Source organism: Carassius carassius, chromosome 30, assembly GCF_963082965.1.
Source record: "Carassius carassius chromosome 30, fCarCar2.1, whole genome shotgun sequence".
Classification (NCBI taxonomy): Eukaryota; Metazoa; Chordata; class Actinopteri; order Cypriniformes; family Cyprinidae; genus Carassius; species Carassius carassius.
Genome location: NC_081784.1, coordinates 75,001 through 100,752, shown reverse-complemented (window position 1 = coordinate 100,752; position 25,752 = coordinate 75,001). Strand labels below are relative to the sequence as shown.

The window sequence follows — 25,752 nt, the reverse complement described above, 5'->3', positions numbered from 1 at the left end:
AGCGTGGAAATGCAACAAAAACTCATTTACAAACCAACTGCACATTTAATCTACAAATACATTTCTGTAAAACTTGTTTTGTGTGTCATTAGAAGTATCGGTTTAGGTTTTGAATCAAGTTGCTTCAGAATGAGCCTACATTATAAAACAGACAGCTGTGACAAACTAACCAGAGATTCACTCCCCAGTGCATAAAAACACTTTATTAAACACAACTGCATGTGCAAGCATGGAAAGAAGCAGCGCTATAAAATGCCATTACATACTCCAAATGTAAAACATGCAAAGATGAAACATTAAAAAGTCTGTCACATAATTTAACATTGAGGTTCTGTGCAAAGGTGCTTCAGTCAGCGTCCCGTATATGAGCCGCAGTGGATTATACCTGCTGAGACGTGACCTGTTCACACACACACACACACTAGAGTTTAACAGACGTACACAGAATCCTTCATGTAAACGCATCTGCTCGACTGCATACACAGAGAACGAGTTCATAGTGGTTCATAAGGTGACAGTTCACCCCAAAATCAGCATTCTGTCATCATTTACTCAAATCACACAAAGCTGTGACTGCATTTCTTCTGTGAACATAAAAGAAGACATCAGGACAGTATGGACAAAAAACACTGAGACATTTCTCTAAATATCTCCCCACAGTCAGTCATATGGGTTTGAATGACACGAGGACGAGCAGATAACAACAGAATGATGAACTGTCTCTTTAAATCAAAGTGCTGGAGCCGGAGCAGCCATGAGCTCTTTTTACTGTAGTAACAGTGCAAATACTGTGGTGTTGATGAAGCAGCTTTGGTGAACTGGAATCAGTTTTTTGGCATCTGAAGTGGAAGGTCCAAACACTGAAGTAACCAGACTCTAGCCGTCTCGATACATTCATCACCTAAACAATCCCAAATAAAAGCAGGAAACACATGAGAAGCAGCGTTACACATTCCACACACACTCGTCCCGTCAGGATTACAGAGCTCCCGAACACTGAAGATGACCAGGGGTTAGACGTCAGATTCAAAACTACAATCCACAGTATTAAAGTGATTCAGACTGAACTACAGGAACACGGATAACACACACTCAATCTCCCATGATGCACTGGGTTTCTGTGGGTCTTTTCACAATTTAAGGCTTTGAAAGCTCTTAAATCAGAGCAGAAAGTCATGAATTCATAGCCGTGGCACACACTGTAAAAAATGAACATCTTCCTCTGTGTTTCTGTCTTGTTTTCCAATATCTAAGGATTCTTAAATCAAATGCAAATTGAAAATCTGAAGTCTTGTGTTATGAGAAACTGGTCAAAAATGTAGTGAGTTTATGATTAAAACGAGAGCAAATAGATGAAGACTTGCTTCTCTTTGAATTAAGCTGATTCACAGATATATGCTCTTGTTCTAATCATAAACTCATTTTGATCAGTTTCTCATAAAACAAGACTTTATATTTTATTTAATTGATTTAAGAACCGCAAGACGCTTTTAATGCTGGAGCTCTGCTGATTGGCTGTCAAATATTTGATCATTTATCAGATGGAAATAGAACCGTTAATGCAGCGATGTGCTAGTTAAATCTGTATGTGTCATGTGACAGGAAGTTCTTCCTCAGTAAAGACACGGGGGATAACTGCGATGTTTCTGCTCATCATCAGTGTGCTTTGAAAGGCAGGTTCAGTTTATGCTTTCATATTCACTGTGTTATCACAAAAAACTACAAACAGAGTTTACATTAGGGTAAAAAATCAGTTTAAATTCACAGCAAAATGCTTTAACACGGTCTGTCGACACACGCGGATCCGTCCCATCATGCACCTGACGACGTTCTACACAAGATTTCACAGAAATGATAAAGAAACAGAAAGTGCTTGGCGTTTGGCATCCGTCACCGTACAGTTCATCATGAGGGCAGCCGTCTTCAGAGAAAACATGTTCTGCTTATATATAGAGTCAGAATCACAGGAGCGCAGAGCTGGACGCTGGTCAGTGGACGTGAGGTCACACGGGTTTGCTGCAGCCGAACACGCCGACGGGGAAGTGCTTGACGTGAGTCGGCCACTGTGCGGCCAGCTGGAAGAACTTGACCTCGTTCCACTCCACGCCATCGATGCACACTGAAACACAAACACACCGAAGTCAGTCTGAATCCACTGGAGATGACTCATCTCTCAGTCTGACTCACCCATGTTTCAAATGAAATTACACAAATTAACTTATTTCCCAGAATCCTCTTCTTTAAAATGCATCAAACTACATGAAGCAAGTGTGCAGCCATGCATTTGTGTTTCATATTCATTCATTTATAATCATTTACCATTCATTATCGCATTTAATCATATAGTTATTTATAATAATCATTACATAATAATCATACATTTATTAACTGATCTGTCATTATTATCTGCCATTGTTGTTAAAGTGTCCCTATTATGGATTTTAGTAAATGACCGTTCATGCAGTGTGTAACAGTTCTAAGTGAATGGAATCATCCTCAAAGTTTTAAATCTGAATGTGCACCGTATATGAAGTTATAGTCTTTCAAAAGAAAGAGTCAACTCTGAATCATTGAAACGAGTCGTTTTTAAAACGAATCCCAGGTCGAGTCATGCTGACGTCAACATGAAACATTAGCATATTGCCCCAAACTTGGTCTTTTCACGTCGGTCTGAATGAAAACGCAGTTTCTTTTTTTGCCACTAGATGCCGCTTTTGTAGCGTAAAATTACCTGTTTATCAGGTGTTACAGATCTGATCCAATCAGGATTGGAGAAATCAATTGTTGAGCGAATCCTTTAGGAGTTGTTGAGCAATTAAGGTAAAAATGAATGCATATTAAAGTGTTTTTTGAGCTTGCATGCATGTCAGTCTGTTGTTGAGGACTCCCAAAACCAAAATATGAACTTTGACTGATGTTGATATTGTAATAATGATTGTGATGTATGGATATTGTGATATACGCACCTCGGAGCATGGTGTGCTGGTGTTTGGCCGCACAGATGAGCCGGCTGATGCCGTCGATCACCTGACTCTTAGAATCCACATCCTTCTCCTTCAGCTTCTTACTGAGAAAAATCACTGCAAGACACAAAAGACGACGATCTGATATCTGCAGCGCCGTCGAGCAGATTTATTATTAAAACTGACGCCATGAGAACGCCAGCTACAGGACCTGAGAGAAGCCCTGCCCTTCTACACCGCTGCTGTGTGTGTTGTGCACCTTTCTTGTTCTTCTCTTTGGTGACGACGGTCATGGCCATGCTGTGAGGAGCGCTGGGGTCTCCTCCGCTGGGCAGACGACTGACCTGCAGCGAGCGGAAGTTACTCTTCAGTGTGTTCTTCAGACCCACGTCACGCTTCTCACCCTCACGCTTCTTCTCTCCGCTCGGACACGTCCAGTAGTCCACCTGCAGCCCCATCAGCTCTCCACCTGTGCACGGAGAACTACACACACACACGAACGCACACACACATATGAAAACACACACATGCATGCAAACACACACATGAACACACACACGAACACACACACACACACACACATGCATGCAAACACACACATGAACACACACACGAACACACACACACACACACACATGCATGCAAACACACACATGAACACACACATGAAAACACACACACACACACACATATGAAAACACACACATGCATGCAAACACACACATGAACACACACACGAACACACACACACACACATGCATGCAAACACACACATGAACGCACACACACATATGAAAACACACACATGCATGCAAACACACACATGAACACACACACGAACACACACACACACACACACATGCATGCAAACACACACATGAACACACACACGAACACACACACACACACACACATGCATGCAAACACACACATGAACACACACATGAAAACACACACACACACACACATATGAAAACACACACATGCATGCAAACACACACATGAACACACACACGAACACACACACACACACATGCATGCAAACACACACATGAACACACACACACACACACATGAAAACACACACATGCAAACACAAACATGAAAACACACATGCACGCAAACACACACACACATGCATGCATGCAAAAACACACACACACACACACACATCACAATCTAACTCTGATCACTTCAATGTTTGAGTTCTTATTTGTTAAAACCAGTCAAACATACAGTAATAGCATTACAGTAAGTCAAATGAAGCAATAACAGTTCCAATCTTTACTGTACTCTCCAGAAAATAAATCACAGACAAGTTACATTTTATTATTATGTTCAGAAGTTATTTAAAATACTGATAAAACAACACATTTAAAATCATTGTGCCTAAATTTTTTTTTTTTTTTTTACCAAAACCAAAATTAATGTTTTCATTTAACCAAAAACCAAAACTGAAAATAAATGTTTACTTCATAATAAATAAATTTAACAATTTGATAATTGTATAATAAATAAATGTTAGAAATTTCCACTCAAATAAAAAGCTATATATAAAAATGTTCATTGCATGTAAGGCAGTTCTTGTTGAAATAGAAGTATTTGAATGGCAGTTGTAATAAAAACTATAATAATAATAATGTAGTAATAATATAGTGCATATGTTTATTAATATATATTCTATTAATATATAATCTATTAATATAAATGTGCTCTAGATTTATTATAATGGTGCATCACTACTACAACAAATCCTTCACATTTATCACTACTCTCAACAGAAGAGGAATGGCAGATATAACTATAGCATTTCTTATAAACATTATTTATTATAAACTTCAAGCCTAAACTCAATTCCCACGTGTGCCCACGGTGTGGGAAATAAGTGTATTCTCACGAGCCTCTCATTCGACAGCAATGCAAACGCTTTCAGCAGCTTCATAAGCCTCAGAACGTTTCAAATGACGATTTATCTTCTGGAGACTACAGTATGTTGATTTACCGCTGTAATGTGACCCAGATGCACTCACACACACACACACACACTCGTGTGATAATGTCATACCCCATGCCAGTGAAAACCGCACAGGCCGAGGGCGATGGGGGCGGAGTCACACACATCTCCTTCCCATAGGGTGTGGCTGACTGTGGCAGGGGTGAGGAAGCCACGCCCACATTCCCGCCCATGGCATCATCAGAATCCACTGAGAACAGAAAGATGCCACATGAACAGACACACACATCCTGTATGTTTCTGATGACATCCGCTGACCTACATATGAGGAGCGGATGCACTGCTGCAGGACTGTAAAAGCCCCGTGCTGTAAAATCTATTTATGTGACCGACTGAAAGAGAGAGTGTGAAGCTCGCAGACGTGACCTCATTTCCTGAGCACCAGAGACCTGCGTGATGACGCTATCAAACACCCAATCATCATTGAAGCTCACGCTTGTATCACAGACATCAGCTGTGCTGAATGAGGAGGATCTGAACTCACCTGATGTGGACAGACTGTGTTCAACGATCCCCACCTTCACCACCTGACAGCACAAGAGCACATCCACCATCACACACTCACCAGCAGCAGCGCTTACTAATCAAATATCATGTCAAAGGTTCAATCGTGCAGTTACAGGGATAGCTCAGGGGTGGTCAGTTCAGCTCAGGCCTAATCAAACACACCTGAAGAAGCTAATCAAGGTCTAACGGTGACTAGAAAGCCCAGTCAGAGTTTAGGACGGACACTGAACACCCCCCCCGGTGATCGCTCATCCAAACATGATCATTGTGTCCACATTTACTCTCCTCATAGTGTGACTGTCACAGTAGAAGATCATCTGAGGAGTGTCTCAGTGTTTTTGTTCAATGTTGCTCGGTTCCCAACATTGTTCCAAATATATATTTTTTTGACAGAATGATGGTGTTTGGATGAACTAATTAATCAATTTAAATCAGCAGCAGTATCAGTGGATCTGGAGTCTCACCCCGATAAATGGCACAAATTTTTGGCACGAATCTTCATCCGGACTGCAGAGAGAGAGAGAGAGAGAGAGCGGTGGGGGGGGGGGGGCAGAGAGAGAGAGAGCAGGTGAGAACGGCGCAGGCAGCTTCATGAAGCACACTGAACATCACTGAACATGTCTGACCAGAGGAACACAACATCACCATGAGATGAAACAAAACCATCTGTGTGAATGAGTCTCTGACACTGATGAGCAGTGCAGCATGGGAAATACACACACCCTCCGTCTGACAATCTGGTCACTTTATAATAGTGTGTGTGTGTGTGTGTGTGTGTGTGTGTGTGTGTGTGTGTGTGTGTGAGAGTGTGTGTGTGTGTGTGTGTGTGAGAGTGTGTGTGTGTGTGAGAGGGTGTGAGTGTGTGTGTGTGTGTGTGTGTGTGTGTGTGTGTGTGTGTGTGAGAGTGTGTGTGTGTGTGAGAGTGTGTGAGAGTGTGTGTGTGTGTGTGTGAGAGGGTGTGAGTGTGTGTGTGTGTGTGAGAGGGTGTGTGTGTGTGTGTGTGTGTGTGAGAGGGTGTGAGTGTGTGTGTGTGTGTGTGTGTGTGTGTGTGTGAGAGAGTGTGTGAGAGTGTGTGTGTGTGTGTGTGAGAGGGTGTGAGTGTGTGTGTGTGTGTGTGAGAGTGTGTGTGTGTGTTCATATCCTGTCAGATCAGACAGTGAGAGCGGCAGAATGGCACACAGGAGTCACAAAGATCCGTAGATCTTCAGGCGTCGATGCGCGTGTGTGACGTCTGAGAGATTCATGTAACACACACAAGCTCTGAGCGATGACAGGAAGCTCATGTGACTGGAGGTGGACAGCCAATCACATGTTGAGATGGAACGGTAGAGGTCAGAGGTCAGATACCTGATGTAAAAATCAAAATACAAACTCCTCTTCCTTGGTATGCAAACAAAAGATGAGAGAAAACGAGTGCAGAAGTGTTATTATTGATATGATGAAAGTCTGCTATCTAAATATCAGTCTGTGCTCTATATCTTCAGTAATGAAAGTGAAAAAAACTGAAAGTCATGACATCTGCCAAATATGGTAACCCATACTTGGAATTGGCACTCTGCATTTAACCCATCCAAGTGCACACACACACACACACACCGTGAACACACACCCAGAGTGTCAAGGCACCGGTCTGATCTGGGTTTGTTTATGTTGTGTCCTGGTGTGTCTGGAGCACATGTGCTCTGTTATCTATTGTTACACTGACCCTCTTGTTACCTTATTTTCTCGTTATGGTTAACATCTATTTTAGATCGTTAGTCACCCTTTATATTCCCCTCTTGTTTTCTGTCCTGTTCCAGATTGAATCTTTGCTCTGCTGAGTTCACCTGGCTCTTGTCTCTGTTGTCTGATCTTGTTCCTGTTGCTGTCTAGCCTAGTCTTGCATATTTTCCTTTGCATTTATTTTAAATATTTTGATATTAGGGTTTTTCTTTTGATTTAGTTCTGTAATATCTAGTTCCTTGCTTTTTTGAGCTCCTGCCTTCATAGTTTAGTTTAGTTTTTCCCCTTCCCCCTTTTTGCTCCCCAGCTCCCCCATCGGCTCTGGATGCTGGACTCCCTACTTCCTGCCTCCTCCCTCCCATCCCTCGCTGTTCTCTGTCTCCTGGTGTTCATTGGAGACCTGGACTATCTCGTTCTTGGACTGTTACTCTCCGCCATTTCCTCTGAAATCCCTTTCCTAATCGCCTCCTGTTGAGCTGACACTCTCTTCCACGCCCCTGGCTGGAATCTCTCCTGGTTATCCTCTTGGACAGTGGCTTAGTTCTGTTTTGAAAGAATCAGAATCAGAATCAGAAAGAGCTTTATTGCCAAGTATGCTTGCGCATACAAGGAATTTGTTTTAGTGACATAAGCTTCCAGTAAACAGAGACAACAACACACAGACAAAAAAAAAAAAAAAAAAAATTTACAGGAGAATTACAAATTGGCAAATAAATAAGTTTATAAACAATTGTGCTATAGATGATAATGGAATAGGATTGAGTGAGATGCAGGAATGTTCTAGGATGGAGGGGTAACAAATAAATATAAGGATATTGCACATTTTTGCATAAGCATAAGTTTAAGTGGGAAACATTTAACTGTTCATGAGGTAGATTGCCTGGGGGAAGAAACTATTCTTGTGCCTTGCTGTTCTTGTATTTGCGGCTCTGAGGCGCCGGCCATATGGCAAAAGTTCAAAGATGGGGTGACTTGGATGTGAGGGATCCAGAGTGATTTTCTGAGTCCTTTTCCTCACTCTGGATGTGTACAGTTCTTGGAGGGTGGGCAGGGGAGCACCAATAATCCTTTCAGCAGTCCGAACAGTTCTCTGTAGTCTTCTGATATCTGATTTTGTAGCTGAACCAAACCAGACAGTAATTGAAGTACACAGGACTGACTCAATGACGGCTGAGTAGAACTGTTTCAGCAGCTCCTGTGGCAGGTTAAACTTCCTCAGCTGGCGAAGGAAGTACAACCTTTGTTGGGCTTTTTTCACAATGGAGCCAATGTGATTGTCCCACTTCAGGTCCTGAGAGATGGTGGTTCCCAGGAATCTGAATGACTCCACTGCAGCCACAGTGCTGTTCATGATGGTGAGTGGGGAAAGTGCAGGGGGGTTTCTCCTAAAGTCCACAGTCATCTCCACTGTTTTGAGCGTGTTCAGCTCCAGGTTGTTAAGACTGCACCAGACAGCCAGCTGCTCAACCTCCTGTCTGTAAGCAGACTCGTCACCGTCCTGGATGAGGCCGATGACTGTAGTGTCGTCTGCAAACTTCAGGAGCTTGACAGAGGGGTCTTTAGAGGTGCATTCGTTGGTGTACAGGGAGAAGAGCAGAGGGGAGAGAACACATCCCTGAGGGGCACCAGTGTTGGTGGAGCAGCTGTTTGACATGAATTTCCCCAGTCTCACTAACTGTTGCCTATCTGTCAGAAAGCTGGTGATCCACTGACAGATAGAGCTAGGAACAGAGAGCTGGGTCAGTTTGGTCTGGAGGGTTGTTGGGATGATGCTGTTGAAAGCCGAACTAAGTCCACAAACAGGATCCTCACATAAGTCCCTGTTTTGTCCAGATGTTGCAGGATGAAGTGCAATGCCATGTTGATTGCATCATCCACGGACCTGTTTGCTCGGTACGCAAACTGCAGGGGGTCTAGTAAGGGTCCAGTGATGTCCTTCAGATAAGCCAGAACCAGTTTTTCAAACGATTTCATGACGACAGACGTTAGAGCCACAGGTCTGTAGTCGTTAAGTCCTGTTATCTTGGGTTTATTTGGAATGGGGATTATGGTGGAGCGTTTGAAGCAGGAAGGCACTTCACACAACTCCAGAGATCTGTTGAAGATCTGTGAAAAGATGGGGGCCAGCTGGTCAGCACAGATTTTCAGACAGGCTGGTGTAACGCCATCTGGGCCTGGTGCTTTTCTTCTTTTGTTTTTCTTGAAGACCTGGCGCACATCATCTACACAGATTTGAAGAGCAGGAGGTATGGAGAGGGGGATTGCAGGAGGTGTTAATGGTTGTGTAGGGAGATGGTCAGAGTGGGTGTTGGGGGTTTCAAATCTACAATAAAACTCATTCAGGTCGTTAGCAAGTCGTTGATTGGCCTCAGTGCAAGGGGATGGTGTCTTGTAGTTTGTGATGGCTCTCAGTCCTCTCCAAACTGAAGTAGAGTCGTTGGAAGTAAACTGGTCTTCCAACTTTTTAGCGTAGGTCTTTTTAGCCGCTCTAATCTCTTTGTTCAGTGTGTTCCTGGCCTGATTGTACAAGACCCTGTCCCCATTTCTGTAGGCATCCTCTTTGGCCTGACGAAGGTGTCTGAGTTTTACTGTAAACCATGGCTTATCATTGTTGAATGTTAAATAAGTCCTGGTAGGAATGCATATATCCTCACAGAAACTAATATAGGATGTTACAGTCTCTGTGAGTTCGTCCAGATCGGTGGTAGCAGCTTCAAAAACGCTCCAGTCTGTGATGTCAAAACAAGATTGTAAATCCTGCTCTGTTTCGCTGGTCCATCTCTTCACAGTCTTTACTACAGGTTTAGCAGATTTAAGTTTCTGCTTGTAGGTCGGTATGAGATGAACCAGGCAGTGATCAGAACGTCCCAAAGCTGCTCGTGGAACAGAGTGATATGCATCCTTTATTGTGGTGTAACAGTGATCCAGTATATTACTGTCTCTGGTGGGACAGGTAACATGCTGTCTGTATTTTGGCAGTTCACGGGAGAGATTGGCTTTATTAAAGTCCCCAAGAATGATTAAAACAGAGTCCGGGTGTTGTTGTTCTGTGTCTGTGATCTGATCAGCGAGTTTCTGTAAAGCTGAGCTCACATGCGCTTGAGGAGGGATGTAAACACTAACCAGAATGAACGAGTGAAACTCCCGCGGCGAATAGAACGGCTTGCAGTTGACAAACTGCATTTCTAGATCAGAACAGCACATCTTCTTTAATACAGTTACATCTGTACACCACCGTTCATTGATGTAAAAGCATGTCCCGCCGGTATGCTGTCCGGTATGGCGTCATTCAGCCAGGTTTCCGTGAAACACAGAGCAGCAGAGTGAGAGAAATCCTTATTTGTCCGAGAAAGCAGAAGGAGTACATCCGTTTTGTTGGGTAGAGAGCGGAGATTTGCGAGATGGATGCTAGGCAACGGCGTTCGAAATCCGCGCTTCCTGAGTCTGACGAGCGCTCCCGCTCGCTTTCCCCGTCTGCGCGTCCTGAAGCGCTTGATCAGCGCCGCTGCTCCTCCGATAACAATGTTCAGTAAAACGTCTGTATAATAGAAATCCGGAAAAATATCATGTGGTGTGTTCTGCCGAATGTTCAGCAGTTTATCCCTGGTGAAACTGATCGTGTTTGTTAAACAAAAAACAGGAAAAACGAACAAAAACAGTACAAACACTGGAGAGCCAAGCACTGAAGCAGCCATGTGCGGCGCCATCTTGGATCATTTTTTTGTGTCTGAAACTCAATAAATCTTTGTTTTCCCTGCAACTAATTCCTCTTCCGTTATCACCCTGACAGTTCAATCTGGCCAGCATGGAATCAGCAAGGTCTGATTAGATCCAGGCAGCGGTCGTCCAGCAGGTGGCGCTGCTGGGTCAACATGCCACACGATTTACACAAGATTATAATCCATGACCTTCCAGCTTCATTTGATGACCTGGTGGATCTGGCACTTCGTGTTGAGACACATATCAATCTGCCATCAACGGGTCATGGCTCACTCCTCTTGGCCAATCCCTCATCGTTCTGTTTCTGAAGCTGCTACTGTTTGCCCGGAGTCACTTCCTGTTTGCTTATACTGTGGAAAATCTGGGCATTTTGCTGCAGCATGTCCTTTAAAAGCAAGAGCTCACCAGTAGATGGGTATTGGTGAGCGTCACACCTGTATCTGATTCCCCTGTATTTCTTACCCAGCTGCCTGCCGTTGTCAAGTGAGGAGCTTTTTCAAGGCCATGCTCAGCCCTATTGGATTCTGGGCCTGAGGGAAATTTCATTGATGCTACCCTGATGGCTTGGTGGGGTATTCCTTTATTACAGGGATGCCCAACCCTGCTCCTGGCGATCGACTGTCCTGCAAAGTTTAGCTCCAATCCTATTCAAACACACCTGCCTTTAATTTTTAAGGGAGCCTGAATACCTTAATTAGTTGCAGCAGCAGAGAGCGCAAATCTTCACAATGTTGGACCTCTGCAATGCCTACCACATTGTTTGGATAAGGGTAGGGGAAGAGTGGAAGACAGCTTTTAACACCCTTATTGGGCACTTTGAATATCGGGTGATGCCCTTTGGGCCCCAGCTGTGATTAACGCTGTGCTAAGATTAACGCTTAGAGACATGATCAATCGATTTGTCTTTGTGTACCTTGATGTCATTGCAGCATGTCCATCAGGTGCTGAGAACCAGCTGTATGTCAAGGTGGAGAAGTGCATGTTCCACACAGACTCCGTTCCGTTCCTGGGAAAGATAATCCTGGCAGAGGGGGTTAAGGTAGATCCTGCCAATGTAAGGGCCATCTCAGAGTGGCCAGTCCCATTCTCTCATAGAGCATTGCAGCGGTTTCTGGGATTCGCCAATTTTTATAGGCGTTTCATCTGAAACAATAGTCAAACTGCTGCTCATTTAACTGCTCTAACCTCCACTTGTGTTCCTTTCAGGTGGACGGAGCAGGCACGGGGGGCTTTTATGAAACCTAAATCGTGTTTCAGATCTGCACCTGTCTTGTCTGTTCCAGACCCTGATCTGCTGTTTATTGTGGAGGTTGACGCTTCTGAGGTCGGGGTTGGGGCGCATACTTGAGCCCTGCAGAATGGAACTATGATGTTGGGAACCATGAGCTGCTTGGCACCAAGACTCAAACCAGCGACCTTCAGGTTACAAGTCCAACTCTCTAACCATTAGGCCACAGCTGCCCCAAAGTGGCTGGCCCATACAGGGATCACACACACTCTCTCTATCTCTCACACACTCACACACACTTACCTCTTCTGTCTGTAGGTGAGCATGGCTTCAGATATGGGAAACTGATGAGACACATTTGCTCCAGACAGATACTGAATGATCCGTCCAGCTACATCAACAGTGTCTGTGAAGAGAGACAGACAGAGAGAGAGAGAGAGTTAGACAAATAGCAGTTAATGTCACGAATCTGCTGCAGTTTGATCTCCATCTGAACATCAGAGTCACACTCGTGTAAATCACTGTGAGACGAGCCAGAGGCAGAATCAGGGCAAACGTGAGAATGAGTGAGGTCTGATGGGAAACGAGTCTAATGTGAGACAGATGCAGGTGAAACAGACACTCACACATCTGTCAGTCCCTGAATATCTTCCCCTCAATGATCTCTCACTAACAAACACATCCCAGTGGCTCGTTTACGCTTCATTAACACACACACATCAGTCAGTACCTGTGATGGGACGCTCTGACCGGCAGAACAGCTCCCTCCACGACGGGTCCATGAACATATTGCAGAACTTACTGTCGAATGTCGACACGTACTTGGCCAGAGGATGTGAACCTGCGAGACAGACACGGATAGTGTGTGAAACACATGATGAAGCAGCAATATGAGCTCTTCCACGATCAGCATCAGCACTCACCGATGGGGATGATGAGGAAGCGGATGTAGCTCAGCCAATCAGGCGTCTTGTTGGCCAGCTGCTCTACAAAGAAGCGCAGAACTGTACTGAGATAACTCTGATCTCCCACCACTGCCACCTTCACAGTGGGCGGAGTCTGAGCGTTACAGTTACAGCTGTGGGAGGAGTCACAGGACACAGTCAAATACTCAACTATAATAAATTCAGCTATAATGATAATAAACAGCAGGGAAGTTATAAATTTCAGGGAAGTCGTGGCCTAATGGTTAGAGAGTCGGACTCCCAATCGAAAGGCTGTGAGTTCGAGTCTCGGGCCGGCAGGAATTGTGGGTGGGGGGAGTGCATGTACAGTTCTCTCTCCACCTTCAATACCACGACTTAGGTGCCCTTGAGCAAGGCATCGAACCCCCAACTGCTCCCCGGGCGCCGCAGCATAAATGATGAACACTGAATCCGGGTGTGTGCGTGCGTGCGTGTGTGTGCGTGTGCGTGTGTGTGTGTGCGTGTGTGCGTGTGCGTGTGTGTGTGTGTGTGTGTGTGTGTGTGTGGGGGTGGTCACTCACAATCTCTGAATGCGTGTGACGATGGTGTTAAATGAGGCCTGGACGTCAGCGGTGGAGCAGGTCGACACAATGGGCTGAGTGTGTTTCTGCAGGACCTCCTCCACGTACTGAACAACAGCAATGTTATTAAACACAATTCAGCACAAAGACATATGAAATATGACTGTAATCATCAACATCATCATCATTTGTCTTTAAACTACAGTGATGATGAGACTAAATAAATCATTTAATCCCTTTGCGGAATTACTACATTTACGTTTCTCCATTAGGCTGATACTATTATCTAAAAGAGATGTCCACTGCATTACACACATACACACACACACACACACACACATGAACACACAGGTGAACAAACCACAGAGTCACACACACGTGAACACACACACACACACCTGACCCTGCCAGTCCACTGTGTTGATGAGGATGATGTTCTCTGGGAGTCTCTCGTCTGAGATCAGGATCTGATTCAGCTGATCATACACTGATTTCCTGGGCACCTGACAAGACAAACACAAAACTAAACTCCCTCTCTGTAGATATACACATACAAAGGATTCACACAACTAAAGGTAATGGACACATGATGAGACTGTGGTCAATGTTCCACTGTCACCCTGAAATCAGATTAAAGTCACTTGTAGTGATTCTGCTGGAATGAGAGTGGATCGGGTCACCTGTGTGCTGAAGCGGCTGTCGAGCGAACACTCGCTGTCCACGCTGATGGTGCGCTCGCTCTGAGCTCGAGAGTTCTGTCTGTCCTTCATGGATGTGCTGCGAGCGCGCCGTGGGACTCTGCTCTCCGCTTTACTGGAGGTCATAAACACAGAGATCTGATTCACTCAAGCAGGTCGCTTCACTTTCACAAAGCAGAAACCGCCTCAGATGCATGTGAACCTGTACCTGGGACTGCTGTGGTTCTGGGACTCAGTCTTGCAGAGCTTCCCACCAGAGCTGTTCACATCTGACACAGCTGCCATTACTATCCCATGATGCTCTGCATCCACCTCCTGCAGAAACACAGTGAGAGACGAATACATGAACTCGTCATATGATTTCTTGGAGGAATGGTTCACATAAACAATATTTGACACTGTGTCAGTGAAATATGTCTTCTATTCATCAGTGATGCACTAAAGACTTATAATTCTGCTGTTCTTTTGAACCTTCTATTCATCTTTGAATCCTGAAAAATAAAATGTATCACAGTTTCCACAGAAATGTTTCTCATCATATTATTCTGATTTCTGAAGATCATGTGACACTGAAAACTGGAGGAATGATGCTGAAAATACAGCGGAGCATCACAGAAATACATTACACTTTAACACAGATTCACACAGAAAACAGCTGCTTTAAATGGTATTATATAGGTTCAGTAAACGATGGGAGAATATATTCATGTTTAGATGAAGTAAAGGTCACAGCAGACATGCGGCTCACTTCCTCTCGATCTGAATAATGTAGGAAACTCACAGGGTGGGAAAGAGCAGGAGACGACACGCAGGCGAAGCTCAATTAGAGACAGAAAGTTGGGTGAACATTTCCGCACAGATCTCAGATCAGATCCTCTCCACCCAAACTGGTGTCAGCCGGATTCATTTGTTTATCCAAAATATAGGACGGAGTGAACGGAACTGATCTGATCCAGCTGAGAAATCCCCATCATGTTCATTACAGTCAGACCAAGATCAGCTAAACAAACTGAGCCCAGAGATGAGAAACAGACCCAACACACGTTCAGCTGAGAGGATTCTGGTTTCTGAGTATTTGGAATGCAACGTTTAGTTTTATAATTCATCCTGACCCAATAAGAGGAGGCAATGCTTAAATAACTAGACAGAAGGAGAATACTACACGTGTGTAAGTCATCCAAACCTTATAGAGTAATGATGCCTCTAAAAACAATTCAAAATTAAATATTCTATTTGGGATCATATGTGGAAAACCTTTATCTTTTTTGAGAAGAATGCATTATATGCATCTGTCAAGTCACATACAGTTCAGTGTCATTGGTGAATTGAATATTTATCAGTATTATTATTTCCTCAGCACTGGTGCCTTAAAGTTGGATTGGATGGGAATGAATGGGCAGGAAAAAGAGCAAAATGAATGCGTTGAATGCTAAAAATAAAGGAACACAGAATGTGCTGTAGCTGAGCGTCAGGTGTGTGTGTGTGTGTGTGTGTGTGTGTGTGTGTGTGTGTGTGAGCTCTCACCCCGCCGCTGGTGTCCATACTGCTGTCCTCCTGCTGCTGCGAGCCGGCCGTCTCAACCTGCTCCACCGACAGGAAGTCAGCAGCCTGCACAGGAAGACATCGCACTGATTTATGTGTGTGTGTGTGTGTGTGTGTGAGACGTCAGTGGACGGATTCGAATATATGTTTACTTGAAATTCAAGGTTCTTTTTTTTGTTGTAATGAAACAGAATTGTTTAATTTGTCTGTTTTTTGATTACTGAAAAAGATTAAAGTGCCCCTATTATGACATGTTTTAAGTTCCTAATATTGTTTTGGAGTCTCCTACAACAGGTTAACATGCATGCAAGGTTAAAAAAACTTTGGTTTTCTAGCAATTCTCAAACGATTCATTTGAAGCAGTTCAAAGATTCAGTCTCTCTAAGCCCCGCCTCTCCGTGAGCCTGCTCTGCTCTGATTGGTCAGATGGCAAGATCTGTTGTGATTGGTCTACCTCATGTAGCTTTTGTGTCAGAAACAATTCACTCACTCCCATAGTTCTGTATTCTGAATGCTCAATAGATAATTTAAAGATCTATTATTTATCATACTTTTCTTACTTTTTGGAACACAAGAGTGGTAATCAGTCTTATGTGGAGCATGAGAGACATAGTGGTCTATTATTATTTCAAACTAAAGAAATCAGTCCTGATGTGGTGGATGATGGTGGGATGTGTGTGTAAATGCCACGCTGCTGAATTCTCATGTTTTCATGGTTTCGTATGTGCCGTTTGTGCCGTGTCTCCCTCTCGGATTCTTGTGATTCCAGAGACGGATCAGGTACTCACACAGATCTGATGTCAGGTCCTAAAAATACCCATAAACCCCCAAACATCCTGAATGCCCACCAGCACACCCTCAGATTAGCATTAGATGAACAGTCAGGAACGTGTGATGACATCAGCCTGGGTTCATTTACTGGAGCGAGGCGTGTGCTAAATTAAGAGTGTGGAATAACCTAGCACTCAGATTCCTGTGATCCGAGCCTTTAAGATCTTCAGCCGGGCTTCTTACTATGGTCTTATTTTGTTTGTTTTTTGTTTGATACTTTGCCGAATATTTACTGCTGTAACTGTTCTCTGGGATGTACAGACTGATTTAAAAAACAGCCTATAACTGTGAAAAAAACACTTTTACTGTTGTCTTTCTTTAGAGTTCAGGTTTGTGTGACTATAATCATCTGAACATGTGTGTGTGTGTGTGTGTGTGTGTGTGTGTGTGTGTGTGTGTGTGTGTGTGAATCTCACCATGTTAGAACCTACGTCTCGGTGTTGATTGTGACTGTGAACACTGCCGATCTCTGTTTGAGAACTGGAGTGAGACATGCCCTCAAAAAACGGCCTGAAACACACACACACACCAAACACACACACACACACACACACACACAAGCTCATTCAGCTACAGCGTGACTGATTCACACAGCAGATTCTACAGATCTCAGGTCCAGCTGCTGACATTTCACCAAACAGCTGCTTATTTCAACAGATAACAACACAAAGGAAGCAGATCGAACAGCCAAGACTCATACTTGAGTTTGGGTTTAGGGGTGCTCAGGACGCTCTCGTTGTCCTCCAGCTCTGGGCCGCTGTCGCTCTGATTAAAAACCTCCAGACTATCATAAAGCAGATCCAGATCCTCCTCCACCTCCTGCGTCTGATCCACCGGGTCTGAGTCCAGAACCTGAACACATCAGACAGAAGGAGAACATGCACCCAAATCACCTCATAATCGAATTCCTCGCAATCATCTGTCCCCCCTGTCATGCACACTGCGCACGTTTGTGAGGATGCAAGATGACCACAAATGCATTTAACAGAATCCAGCAAAAAAACAGATGCTGAAACAATCAGATTCAGACCACAGCAAAACTGTCCAGTGTGAAACCTGGACTCACCTCATCTGTGACTTTGAATCTCTTCAGTAAGGCCACAAACTTCTGCTTGAAGTTGGGTTGCTGTGAACATCAGAAAAGGCAGTCAGTCAGAATCAGTGTTAGTCTAACTGCATCACGGCGCACACAGGCTTCAGTTCCCATAAATCCACTGAGAATCTCATCTGATCCCATAAAGACAGTGATGTTGAGCCTGAGACACTGGACAGATGCTTAAAATGACTGAAATAACATCCTTCTCTTAGTATCATTACATTTCTATTGCTGCCTAGGGTTGCAAATCGGTGGAAAATTTCCCAAAAGTTGCAGAAACTTTCCAAATTGTTTTGGGAAAATTTGAACAAGGTTTTGGTAACTTTCAGAAACTTTTGGAACATTTTGGGAAATTTGGAATGTTTGGAAAAGTTTTTGGAAATTTACCAGAACCCTATTGCTGCCAGACTACAATTCCTAATTTTGTAATTAATTCTAGTTCATGTTCACTAAGGGCTGAATCACATTATATCATATTTCTTATAAAGATGCTGTGAAACAACCTGTATTGTGAGAAGCGCTATACAAATAAGCATGAATGAATGAATTAATAAATGTATGAATGAACTTCCTCTTCTGTACTAATGCCATAGAGACGGACAGAGAGAAAGATGGACACAGAGACAGACAGACGGAGAGAAAGATGGACAGAGAGACAGACGGACAGAGAGACAGACAGACAGAGAGAAAGATGGACAGAGACAGACGGACAGAGAGACAGACGGACAGAGAGACAGACAGATGGACAGAGAGACAGACAGAAAGACAGAGACAGACAGATGGACAGAGAGACAGACAGAAAGACAGATGGACAGAGAGACAGATGGACAGAAAGACAGATGGACAGAGAGACAGATAGACAGAGAGACAGATGGACAGAGAGACAGACAGAGTGACAGACGGACAGAGAGAAAGATGGACAGAGAGACAGACAGAAAGACAGATGGACAGAGAGAAAGATGGACAGACAAAAAGACAGATGGACAGAGAGACAGACGGACAGAGAGACAGATGGACAGACAGAAAGACAGATGGACAGAGAGACAGACAGAGAGACAGATGGACAGAGTGACAGACGGACAGAGAGAAAGATGGACAGAGAGACAGACAGATGGACAGAGAGACAGATGGACAGAGTGACAGACAGAAAGACAGATGGACAGAGTGACAGACAGACAGAAAGACAGATGGACAGAGTGACAGACGGACAGAGAGAAAGATGGACAGAGAGACAGACAGAAAGACAGATGGACAGAGAGACAGACGGACAGATGAACAGAGTGACAGACGGACAGAGAGAAAGATGGACAGAGAGACAGACAGAGAGACAGATGGACAGAGTGACAGACGGACAGAGAGAAAGATGGACAGAGAGACAGACAGACAGAGAGACAGACAGAGAGACGGACAGAGAGACAGAAAGACAGATGGACAGAGAGACAGATGGACAGAGAGACAGACAGAAAGACAGATGGACAGAGAGACAGATGGACAGAAAGACAGACGGACAGAGAGACAGACAGAAAGACAGATGGACAGAGAGACAGATGGACAGAGTGACAGACAGACAGAAAGACAGATGGACAGAGAGACAGACGGACAGAGAGACAGACAGAAAGACAGAGAGACAGATGGACAGAGTGACAGACGGACAGAAAGAAAGATGGACAGAGAGACAGACAGAAAGACAGATGGACAGAGAGACAGATGGACAGAGTGACAGACAGACAGACAGATGGACAGAGAGACAGATGGACAGAGAGACAGACAGAAAGACAGATGGACAGAGTGACAGAGTGACAGACAGACAGAAAGACAGATGGACAGAGAGACAGACAGAAAGACAGATGGACAGAGAGAAAGATGGACACAGAGACGGAGAGACAGTACTCCTCACTCGTGTCAAGGAGACAGATCGAATCATTTTTCGTCTGGGTTTTTTTGGCTTCCGTATGTCATCATCTTCATCATACAAATCCTACAACACAGGAAGTGGAAATCCAAATCAGAATGAGATTAATTGAGAAGCATGATTACACACACACACACACACACACACACATATACACACACACACACACACACATGTTCAGATGATTATAGTCACACAAACCTGAACTCTAAAGAAAAACAACAGTAAAAGTGTTTTTTTACAGCAACAAATCTGACTTGTATGACTTTGTATATACAAAATAATCCATCACATACAATTATGCAAGGTAATGTAAATAAGAAGGGGTAGGGATGTGTAAAATACATGTAAGCATATATTGTGTCGCATAAGTTTGTTTTATGTTATGTCTTCTGTCCATCTCACCTGTGCGTGTCCAGCATCATCACTGCCCTCCTGCCCTGATGAATAACTGTCATCATCATCCTCTGAGTAATTATCCATGTCAGGAGAGCGATCTAAGAAACACATACAGGTCAAAGGTCACACACCTGTAACTTGACCCTCAGTGATGTAATGCACCAGACATGAACAATGAACATGGTGTTCTGATCCAGACATCTGACGTCGTGTGATATTAATAGAGTGTCAGATCAACACATCGCAGTCAGTCTGTGTGAGAGTCTGTATGTGTGTGTGTGTGTGTGTGTGAGAGAGTGTGTGAGTGTGTGTGTGTGTGTGTGTGAGAGAGAGTGTGTGTGTGTGTGTATGAGTGTGTGTGTATGAGTATGAGTGTGTGTGTGTGTGTGTGTGTATGAGTGTGTGTATGAGTGTGTGTATGAGTGTGTGTGTATGAGTGTTGGGGCAGAGCTGACTGCTACCAACCACGTCCATCGGTGGCGGATAATGGACATTCCTTCAGATATGAAGGTAAGCTACGAAATAAGCTGGGGGCTCCGTGCGGTGGTCCCCAGACGAATAAGTAGTCGTGGACCAACAGCGGAGGTCTATCAGGTATGGAGGGACTAGTTGAGTGGCATCACTAGATCCGTTGCAAAAACTCCATTTATGCCAATGATATTTCTCGACATGGCGAGTACAGTCCGCCATTAAATAAGACTGCTGCCTCCACTGCTCTGTGGGTAGTCTTCTGTGAGCACTTCGTTTCCTCAAGACAAGGCTGCATTGGGGACACGCGAGAGGCAGGCTCAACAGATAGAGACCTGGCAGCCCCCTGCAACTCCACCGTCCATCTGGTTGTCTAGAGTTTATCTCCTGCCACTAGATATTGGATTCTGGAGTGAAGCTGTGGAGATAGGGTTTGCGCACCTCTCTCTTCACATTAATCCACTCTCTGCGTATGCTATCACTTCACCGTACAAGTCCTTCGGCGATAGGGTAAATGTGACGGAGGCAGGTCTTGGATCAGACTGGCAGCCTTTAGCATGAGCCCTGCACGGAGGCGGCACAAGAGTGATGGTCGTTGTGTGGATGGGTTGGAACAGCGTCCACCTTCGGTAGCTTCTTGTGTGACTGAGCAGCCCTCTTCAGGGTCCGCACTGCTCACCCCCAATCGGGGGAAGGGTCTAGAAAAGGTGACCCAAACATTGCCTGTTCCCTACACTCCTGGGCGGCCCACCGCTGTCGTCAAGGCATCCCATTACGCGGTCGAAAATATAAATCGAAACTATTAATTTTGGCTACATGGAACGTACGCACACTTCTTGATGTGCAGATTGGAACTGACCGACCACGCAGGCGCACTGCCCTGGTTGCGAGCGAGCTTAACAAATACAACATTGACATTGCAGCTTTGAGTGAGACCCGACTCGCAGGAGAGGACTCGCTAATAGAAGTCGGGCAAGGATACACCTTCTTTTGGAAGGGCCTTCCAGAAGATGCCCGCCGTCTATATGGAGTAGGTTTTGCCATTAAAAGCAGACTGCTACAGAACATCCCAGAGTCTCCTGTGGGAATCAGTGAGCGGCTGATGACTTGGCGCATTCCCCTTGCGAAGAGTCGCTATGCAACCTTGATAAGCACTTATGCACCAACTCTGGATGCTGAAGAAAGCATCAAAGATGGCTTTTACGAGTCTCTTGACAGAGCTCTTCACAAAGTTCCTCACACTGATAAACTTATGCTTTTGGGAGACTTCAATGTCAGAGTAGGCACCAGCAACATGCTCTGGCCTGGGGTAATCGGGAAACATGGTTTAGGTAACATGAACAGGAATGGCCTGCGACTCCTCTCCCTCTGCTCTGAGCATAAACTGGTCATAACCAACACAACTTTCCAAATGAAAAATAAATACAAAGCATCATGGATGCACCCCAGATCAAAACACTGGCACCTACTGGACTACATTATAACCCGGCAACAAGATCTACATGAAATCTCCATCACCCGAGCAATGCGTGGGGCGGAGTGCTGGACAGACCATCGGCTGATCAGATCCAAGATACACCTAAAGGTCCGACCTCAACACGCCAGGCAACAACCCTCAAGACGGCTCAACAGTCGAGCTTTAAAATATCCTGACATCACTGCATCGTACCGTCGCTGCTTAGCTAGTAACCTTTCCTCCACTATTACTCATCCCCTACGCAATACAGCTGAAAGTGTATGGGCTAACCTTAGCTCAGTTATACAACAAGCCGCTTCCGATACAATTGGTTTCACCTCCAAACGTCACCAGGACTGGTTTGACGACAGCTCCCTTGAAATACTCAACCTCCTGGAGGAGAAGCGTAAAGCCCTATTTGCCCACCTCTCCAATCCACAATCTCCCTCTCTACGCTCACACTGGAATAAGATCCGTGCTGAGGTGCAACGACGGCTTTGCATAATGGAGAATGACTGGTGGCTCAGGAAAGCCCATGAAATTCAAGGTTATGCGGACACCAACAACTCTTTACGATGCAATAAAATCACTATATGGACCCCAAAAACGCAGAATCACCCCTATCAGATCTGCAGACGGCACAATTCTGTACAAGGACAAACAAAAAATTCTTGAGCGTTGGGCTGAACATTTTAACACCCTCCTTAACCAATACGGGAAGTTGTGGCCTAGTGGTTAGCGAATTGGACTCACAATCAAAGGGTTGTGAGTTTGAGTCTCGGGCCGGCAGGAATTGTGGGTGGGGGGAGTGCATGTACAGTTCTCTCTCCACCCTCAGTACCACGACTTAGGTGCCCTTGAGCAAGGCATCGAACCCCAAAACTGCTCCCCGGGCGCCGCAGCAGTGGCTGCACACTGCTCCGGGTGTGTGTTCACAGTGTGTGTGTGTGTGTTCACTGCTCTGTGTGTGTGCACTTCGGATGGGTTAAATGCAGAGCACAAATTCTGAGTATGGGTCACCATACTTGGCTGAATGTCACTTTCACTTCACTCCGACTGAACCCACTGTCCTGCAGCACCTTCCACAGCTCCCACCTGTGCATGAGCTAGATGACCCTCCCAGATTCTCAGAAGTCCTGGCAGCAGTACGAAGTCTCAAGGACAATAAGTCTGCTGGTCCTGATGGAATCCCTGCAGAGGCTCTAAAGAAAGGCGGGTATCTGCTCACCAAAAATCTCCACCAACTTATCCAGATAATATGGGCACAAAAAGCTGTTCCACAAGGCTGGAAAGACTCTCACATTGTTACTATCCACAAGAAAAAGGGGGACAAGTCTATCTGTGGAAACAGTCGTGGGATATCCCTGCTCTCTGTGGCAGGGAAAGTATTAACAAAGGTCATGCTGTTTCGTCTTACTAAGCACATCACAGAGAGAATCCTTCCTGAGTCACAGTGCGGCTTCAGAAAGGATCGGTCCACCTCCGACATGATCTTTGTTCTACGCCAATTGCAGGAGAAGGCTAGAGAACAGAATAAAGATCTGTTCATTGCCTTCATCGACCTGGCAAAGGCTTTTGACACCATTGACCGCCAAGTCCTTTGGGTCATTCTGGAGAAGTTTGGAGTGCCTCCAAGGTTTCTGGAAATCCTACAACAGTTTCATAATGGCATGCAGGCTTCTGTGATTGTGGGTACATCTCTATCCCCCTCCTTTCCTGTGCAGGTAGGAGTGAAACAGGGGTGTGTACTGGCTCCAGTGATCTTCAATCTCTTCCTGGCAGCAGTCACCCTCCTCTCCCCCAATTCCCTCAGCCCGGACGATGGTGTTTGCCTACAGTTTCGTCTGGACGGGAACCTCTTTAACCTTCGCCGCCTGCAAGCCATCACCAAGACCACCACCACCACAATTCATGAACTGCAATACGCTGATGACTGTGCCCTCCTAGCCCATAGCCCTACTGCACTGCAGCACACACTGGATGTTGTATGTGCAGTCTACCAAGCTTGTGGCCTACGAGTCAACATCAAAAAGACTGAGATCATTGCACAGACCAAGGCCCCCATCCTTACACCTCCTGAATTCTACATCCATGGCACACCAGTAAAGGTTGTTCAGCACTTCTGTTACCTCGGAAGTATCCTAACACCCACCTGTCTCATAGACAATGAGATCCAGGCACGCATAAACCTCGCCGCCTCTGCCTTTGGTAGACTTCGATCTCGAGTCTTTGCTAATAAAGATCTCCGTACCTTCACCAAAGCGGACTTCTACCAGGCAGTCTGTGTTTCCACCCTGCTGTTCAGTGCGGAAACTTGGACTCCCTACCGCAGGCATATCCGGTGCCTTGAGGGCTTTCACATCAGATGCCTCCAGCTCATACTAGGTGTCACATGGAAAGACAAAATCCCCCATGCGGACATCCTACAGCGCACTAACTCCACCAGCATGGAGGCAACCATTGCTAGGCGGCAACTGCGATGGGTTGGACACGTTATCCGCATGCCCTCCCACCGCCTACCCCGACAGGTCCTCTATGGGCAGTTATACGCAGCCAACAGGAGACCTGGGGGTCAGAAACGTCGCTACAAGGACCACCTCAAGTCGACCCTAAAAAACTGCAGCATCAACCCTGGAGTCCTGGAAACAACTGCCGCCGACTGCCAGGCATTGAGCTCTGCATGTGGTCTGGGGGCCCAATTGATCGAATCACATCGTACCCAACACAGAACTGTGCTACGTCAGCGCAGACACCAACGCGCCCAGCCACAACTACACCCATCCTCAGATTCAGCACTTACATGCCCCGACTGCGGCAGGACATGTGGCTCTCGGATTGGGCTTTATAGCCACCTTCAATGGCACTGCCGACAGCAGCGGCTGCCTCAACACTCCAACAATGCATCATAGAAGTGACGTCATCTTCGAAATCGATGGACTGCATAAGAAAGTGTATGAGTATGAGTGTGTGTTTGTGTGTATGAGTGTATGAGTGTGTGTGTGTGTGTGTGTGTGTGTATGAGTGTGTGTGTGTGTGTATGAGTGTGTGTGTGAGAGAGTCTGTGTGTGTGTGTGTGTGTGTGTGAGTGTGTGCTCTTGTTTTTGTGTCATATCAGGACACAACTCTGTATAATGTCATGGGTATGACACAGGTATTACAAGGAGAGGGTGACTTATGAGGACATAACCCATGTCCCCATTTCTCAAAACGCTTATAAATCATACAGAATGAGTTTTTTTGAGAAAGTAAAAATGCACAAAGTTTCCTGTGAGGGTTAGGGTTAGGTGTAGGGTTGGTGTAGGGCCATAGAATATACAGTTTGTACAGAATAAAAACCATTACACCTATGGGATGAATCCACGTTCCACAAAAACAAACGTGTGTGTGTGTGTGTGTGTGTGTGTGTGTTTGTTTACCTGAGGCTTTGGTCTTGGCTCCTGATTGCCCGCTGCTGTACTCGTGGTCGATGGGTTGACTGGACAGTGAGAACACGCTTATCTCAGCCACGCGTGCTGGTGCATCCTTCATGTTGCTATGGAGACCCAGAATCTGGCCTCCATCTGTAGGATGCTGCAACACCTGATCAAACACCACCTGCTGTCAGTCACTGAACAACCAACATCCCAAACTCATGTCAGCACCATTCATTCAATCTGATTTGGTTTATTGCACCATTTGAATATATATATAAAATACAATTCATATCCAAC

The 25,752-nt window shown here is 45.1% G+C and overlaps 1 protein-coding gene across 2 annotated transcripts in view; it reads right to left on the bottom strand.

Annotated features, from left to right (window-relative positions):
* Positions 1–1,982: 1,982 nt before the first annotated feature.
* Positions 1,983–25,752, bottom strand: part of zmp:0000000755 (phosphofurin acidic cluster sorting protein 1) — a 51,612-nt gene continuing 27,842 nt past the window's right edge. The window contains exons 5-24 of one of the 2 annotated variants that reach the window (XM_059516891.1): positions 25,459–25,621; positions 20,125–20,216; positions 19,705–19,785; positions 17,778–17,837; positions 17,412–17,563; positions 17,128–17,221; positions 15,863–15,946; positions 14,547–14,653; positions 14,321–14,453; positions 14,039–14,143; positions 13,641–13,747; positions 13,078–13,232; positions 12,885–12,995; positions 12,458–12,560; positions 5,949–5,991; positions 5,462–5,504; positions 5,029–5,167; positions 3,223–3,446; positions 2,967–3,080; positions 1,983–2,119 (exon numbers count right to left, since the gene is read on the bottom strand). In XM_059516891.1, coding sequence (XP_059372874.1) covers positions 2,004–2,119; positions 2,967–3,080; positions 3,223–3,446; positions 5,029–5,167; positions 5,462–5,504; positions 5,949–5,991; positions 12,458–12,560; positions 12,885–12,995; positions 13,078–13,232; positions 13,641–13,747; positions 14,039–14,143; positions 14,321–14,453; positions 14,547–14,653; positions 15,863–15,946; positions 17,128–17,221; positions 17,412–17,563; positions 17,778–17,837; positions 19,705–19,785; positions 20,125–20,216; positions 25,459–25,621 — 2,226 coding nt within the window. In that variant the 3' untranslated portion in view covers positions 1,983–2,003. Of the gene's footprint in view, positions 2,120–2,966; positions 3,081–3,222; positions 3,447–5,028; positions 5,168–5,461; positions 5,505–5,948; positions 5,992–6,538; positions 6,865–12,457; positions 12,561–12,884; positions 12,996–13,077; positions 13,233–13,640; positions 13,748–14,038; positions 14,144–14,320; positions 14,454–14,546; positions 14,654–15,862; positions 15,947–17,127; positions 17,222–17,411; positions 17,564–17,777; positions 17,838–19,704; positions 19,786–20,124; positions 20,217–25,458; positions 25,622–25,752 lie in introns of those variants that run through there. The other variant, XM_059516892.1, reaches the window with a different exon arrangement.